The sequence below is a fragment of the Furipterus horrens genome, unplaced genomic scaffold (assembly GCF_987537825.1).
Source record: "Furipterus horrens unplaced genomic scaffold, mFurHor1.1.pri manual_scaffold_2, whole genome shotgun sequence".
NCBI classification, from domain to species: domain Eukaryota; kingdom Metazoa; phylum Chordata; class Mammalia; order Chiroptera; family Furipteridae; genus Furipterus; species Furipterus horrens.
The window spans coordinates 144,148,545-144,154,544 of NW_028327172.1; the positions used below are offsets into that span (position 1 = coordinate 144,148,545).

Genomic DNA, 6,000 nt, shown 5'->3' on the forward strand with positions numbered 1-6,000 from the left:
ATTTACTCTAATAATCTGTGAAGAAGTAGGTACACTATTATCACATGTTATAGATCAGAAAACTGAGGCATTGGAGGGAGGACTAAGGTTCGACTTAGCTAAGATACAAAACCAGGCATTTTGCCTCCAGAGCTTTAGCACTTAGTCCCTACATTATATTATAGCAGTATTGTAGCCCTTAATGTAAATAATTTCATCAAGAAATCTAACTTGTAATACTTTTTATCTCACAAAGCAGCACATATGGAATGATGGTGACTTTAAACATTACTTAAGTGAGTCCATTAGTTGGGTGTAATGTAGCACTAAAAGACTCGTCAGTTATGATAATGAATTGTATAATTTGTGCAGAGTCCTAGAGCATTGAGTTTACCAGCGATTGATTTATAAACAATCTAGCAATTGAAGAAAAGTTTAAAAATAGGCAACAATTTGAAAACCTCCTGTTGTGTAATTTGTTTTACATTTTTAATAGAAATGTGGGGAAAATCTCAATATTAAAGCTGTTAGTATTTCTCTTTATATAGCTAGTGTCTTATACATGGTAGAAACTCAAGTGTCAGGCTGGGAATGGAAAGGAGGAAGCAGAGACAGTAGATAAAGACAACTCTGAAGGAAATGTTCTGGTGTAGTGGAAGCAGTGCACAAGTGGAGGGTGCCTTGCATGGGAGCACTGACCGCTAATGAGTTACTGCAGGAGGGAAGGCACAGCGTATGTATGTGTGTAGGAACAGATAAATGTGGGAGTAGAAGGAAGATCTCTTGTATTTGCTTCTATATTTTCAAGGAAATAAGTACAAGGTTATCAGGCTTTCATCTCCCCTACTCCACCAGAACTGTTCTTATCAAGGACTGGTGATTTCCATATTGCCAGATTTAACGATCACTTTCTTTTTGCAGTACTTTCTTTACTTGACTATGACATTCTTTTAGTTTTTCTTCTACTTTATTGTCACTCCTCAATCTTCTTTGCCTAGTGCTTCTCTATCCTCCTGATTTCTAAGTGTAGGGCTCAAAATATGGCCTGCTTTTTACTCTGTTGTCATTCCCTGGGGGGGATTCTTTTTATTCAGGCCCTTGACTCTAAATACCAGGTATATGCTGGTGACTCCCAAATAATATTTCTAGTCCTAAATCTCCTCTAGTTTCTGACTTGGATAGCTGACCAACTTTCATTATCTTTTCTTGTTCATCTCCTAGATATCTCACTTGACATGTCCAAACTGTGCTGATTATCCTTCCTCAAATTTACTGTGCTCCTTATCTGCCATCTGTAATAGTCTTTTTCTGCAAATGGCCACTCTTATCAGTTATTTCTACCAATAATGCTGTTGTAAAACCTCAGACATTCTTGACCAAAAGAAAATTTTGATGGCACTGCCTTCAAAATCTTACCCTTTCCCGTCTTCTTCACCAAGTCCACCACGGCTCTAGCCTCCTGTCAGCTCTTGCCTGGACAGTTGTAATAGCCCCAGTCAGACATCCTTGCTTCTATCCTTGACGTACAGTGAACCTGTTAAAACCTCAGTGAAATCATCTCATTCTTCTGTCCAAAATCAACCAGTGTCTTTTCATCTCACTCAAATATAATCCGGAATCCTTGCTATTATCTGTACAGCACTGTATATTCTAAGGCTTCTCTCCCCTTTATTTCTGCCGCTTTTGCGTATGCTACTCTCCTTCTTGCTTGCTCTGCTTCAGCCATCATGGTCTCCTTTCTGGTCCAACATGTGTGGTATTTTTTTTGTGGAAGGCTTCTGTGCTTGCCATTCTCTTTGCTTGATCAGCTGGTTTTCCTATATAATCACCGTGATTCCGTCGCTCACTTTTTTCAGGTCTCTGCCTAAATTTTTCCTTATCTGAAATGCCTTTTCCTACCATACTGTGTATAAGGCAGAATCTCTTGTCTTAGGACTTCTTAGTTCTCCTACTTTATTTTTTCTCCTACTAGAATGTAAACTTCATGAGAGTGGGACTTTTTTTCTTCTTTTTTAATATCTCAGTACCTTAAAAACAATGTTTGACTCATTATGGCTATTTAATAAATATTTATTGAATGGTTTGAATGAATGTTTAATGAATAGCTTTTCCTATTTATCTCTAAATGGGTATGTAAGTCAATATTGATCTAAGTGTTTTTTTCTTTCTACAGCACAATGGTCAGTTCTGTTCAAGGAAATACATATCCCAACCAGGCTTCAGTATACAGTCCTCCTGCTGCTGCTGCTGCTGCTGCTGATGTCACTATATACCAGAATGCAGGAACTAATATGTCCCATGTGCCAAACTATAATTTCACATCCTCAGCGCTGCCTCAACCAGGAGGCAGTCAACAGCCACCTCAGCCACAGCAACCATATTCTCAGAAGGCTCTGCTATAGGATTTGGGATTCCTCTTTGATCTGCTAAATGCCGCTGACATTGTTACATGATTCTTTGATGTCTTAAGGTTTGTTTATCCTCAGCTTATAGGAATCTGTCTTGGTCAACAAGTTCAAATATTCAAGAAATTAGAACTCTTCAATTTGCACTGACTCTTTAGAGGTTCTCACCTCCCCCTCCCAGAGGAATGAAACTACGTAACAACATTTAATTCCTTTCATAATATGAAAGAATTGATAAAAGATTACTTGTCTAATAAAATTACCTGGTCTGCAAAAAGTCGAACTTAAAAAAATTGTTGTGGCAAATGTTATGTACATATATTGCTATGTAACTTCATTAGTGGCCATTTTGAATCACAGTGGTGATCATGTGAATATATTTAACACTTAAATTAATTTACGTTGCTATTTTATTTTAATCATGAACAACTACCATGTTTTGTAATGTTTTGTGTAAATTTAAGATAATTACTTTATCCTTTTAAACTTCAAGAGAACAAAGTTGTAGCATATTTACACGACAGCATTCTGTTGTCAGATGTTTTAGTTTTTACATTAAACTGAACTTTCCTTTGACTGATGGTGAGATAAACATGTACATTATGTCTTTCTGTAGCCTCTGCATACTACTGGCTGTCATCACACCAGCATACAGTAGCTAAATTTTTGGTGCAGTTATAGCAAATGATGTTCCCTTTTAAATGTATACATTTTGGCATGATATTTCAGAGTATCGTGGGACCATGAGACAAAATTTAATAAGTAGGATCACATCCTTTATATCTTATTTTTAAAGAAATAATGTTGATTTACTTTTTTCCTTGTTGAAGATAGTAATTAGGTTTATCAACTGTATACTGTGTTTATTGGTGGCAGTGACACCAAAGATAGAGGCAATGGATAGAAATTTTTAAACTGGAAAGAAACCGTGAATAACACTACATTTTCAAAGTCTTGTACTTATGTAGGATATTAAAATTTTGATTCATTTGTGTTATTCCACTATTAGTCTTTTAAATATGTCTTTAACACATTGTATCCTTTAATTCTTCATTAAAATCGATATAAGCAGATGTTTCAAAGTAATCAATATTCCTACTTTGCTTAACAGTTTGTATGTTTATTCTTTCAAACTGGATGGGGCTGCTCTCTCCCTCTTTCTTTCTCTTTCTCTCTTTTTAAAGTTCTAATGGAATTATGTTGGCTTCCTAGTCAGGAGTATTTTTCAATGAATGCTTTTTTTTTAACCCACATGAAATATGTTTTCCACTTACATTTTAATCTTCTTAAATATTTATAATTTTCCTGGTTGTGCTATACTATCAACTGAAAAGTTGAGCATCATATTAAATGAATTGATTTACTGTAACAGATTTCACACCATAAATGAAAATTTAATTTTCATTTTCTAAGACTATTATAATCAGATAACTTTTTTCCTTCCCTTTTGATAAATGGTTTCATCTTTGGCAAGGACTCTTAATGGTGACTGAATTATGGTTCCAAATTTAAAGCACCATCTTTAACATAAGCGTTTTACCCTGATGTTGTTTTCCTGACTCTAGGTATGTTGCCCTCTGATAGAAATTTTTAAAGTTGAATTCAAACTTTACATTTAAAAATTTTTAGTATGTAGGGGTTTCTTTTGATAAACATTGTCAAACATCATAATCTTTATTCCAATTTGAATATTCTAGTTTAACTGATATACTTTTTTCCCCATCATACTCTATTTTTCTCTTTGTCTTTTTAATAAATTTATGTTTACCAATGGCAAATGTATCATTCCCCATTTTATTTTAATATCTTTCATGCTATAAAATTAATTAATCTCTTACTTTTTACCCTGTAAAAAGTCCAAGAATGGTAAAATTGAAAAAAGCTACCCTTGCTACAATATATGCATACATTTTTAAACTTATTAGTATGCTTATAAAGGTTTTAATGATGGATGCTTAATACTGATACTGTACTAGTTTGTGCTTTTCATTTGTTAGCTATTAAAATACCAGATGGAAAAATTTCAATGAAAAGGAACCACTGGGTGTTCTGTCTTTTAGATGACATGGCGAGGACAGAAATAGGGAAGGAGGGAAGGACCAGTTAGTTAGGAGCACAGTAAGTTTGTTCTGGGACCAGTGTATGTTACACTTTCCCCCCCAAAAAAAACCTTTCTCTAAAATGTAACAGTTTCTTTTTTTTTTTTTTTAAAGAATAGGATTGTTTACTATAATACGAATTTCTGTGAAGCAAATTTTACTTCTCTATTTATTTCCTTTACAAAGTTTTAACTGTGTAGCCATAAATCAGTGACATCTAAATAAAATTGAGTTCAGTTACTATCTAGCATAAATAGTCAACAAACCCCATGGCTAGTTGGATATGATAATATAGTAATGCCCTAAACCTGCTAGGAACAATATGTAGTGCATTACTTACTGTGATTTTATGATGTTTTTTAACTTTGTGGCCCTCTTCACTGTTACCTATCTCTCCCCAGTGAGGGACTTCTTTATATTAAAAACTTCTGAAGCTTTGTTTTTTTACCTGTTAATTATTATACTTAAAATGCTTAACAGACCACTAATATTCTTTTTGATACAGTTTTTATATATGACATTATAATTCAGCTTGAAAATATTTTTAGTCCAAAGCTTCAAGTTTATATAACACAAATTAGTACCCTTTATGATAAACTATGTAACTATAAAAACTATAAATTTATTTTTAAAATGAAGTCCATTGATGTAATTTGTTCATATTTTTATCTACTTAGTACATGAAAAGCAGTTTTCTTTTTCTCATACATTTTCTTAGTTCCTGTAACAATTGTACTAATACAGTTTCCTGTTTTATCACTTTTAAAACATTTAATAATATAGCTTAAATTTTTCACTATTGTATCATTTTCTGAAATTTTCTTTTTTTTTTGTTAACTGTTTATACCCCTTAGAATAACAGATATAGAAGAAAATTACTTAAATCGTTTCTTAAAGATCTGTGTTTAGTTATTTTTTGTTTTAGAATAATGATTTGATTACATGTCCTTATCAAGTATCTAGATTATTTCCTATACTATATGTAATGACATATCCTCCCTGGTTTTTAAGCAAAGCTGTCTGAGTTTTATGTGTTCTTTTTTAGTATGATCTTCCTTTAAAATTATAAAACGTAATTTTTTTCTAAAGTGTCCCTGGCTTTAACAATATATTTTTATGTCTAGAGGATTTTAAATCTCAGTGTTTAAATCTTAGGTGTCCTTGCTGAACAAAATTTAATGTTTCGTTGGTGATGACTTATGGTCATACTGAACTTAGATGATTTTCAGACTCTAGCTTATGCTAATACTTTCCACTGCCATCATTGTCTGTTTAACTGCTTCTTAGAGACTCACAGTATTTCTGATAAGGATTACTTATTAAAGTAATAAGAGTCAGCAAGCCCCTGGACAAAAGTAAAAGGTACTGGTTTTAATGATCTTTTGGTGGTCAGAGACTTTTAAAAAAATGGTTTTGTTATACCTTCATCAGTAACAAATATTTTTTATATAGCCTCAAAATATGTATGTGTATGTATTTATAAATTGTACAAGTTCTGTGTAAATATATACTGTACG

The 6,000-nt window shown here is 33.0% G+C and overlaps 1 protein-coding gene across 1 annotated transcript in view; it reads left to right on the plus strand.

The window, feature by feature from the left end:
• STAM (signal transducing adaptor molecule) overlaps positions 1-4,540 on the plus strand; it is a 60,285-nt gene extending 55,745 nt beyond the window's left edge. Inside the window, exon 14 of the mRNA XM_090266569.1 lies at positions 2,153-4,540. Coding sequence (XP_090122695.1) covers positions 2,153-2,381 — 229 coding nt within the window. The 3' untranslated portion in view covers positions 2,382-4,540. The remainder of the gene's footprint in view (positions 1-2,152) is intronic.
• Positions 4,541-6,000: the final 1,460 nt, after the last annotated feature.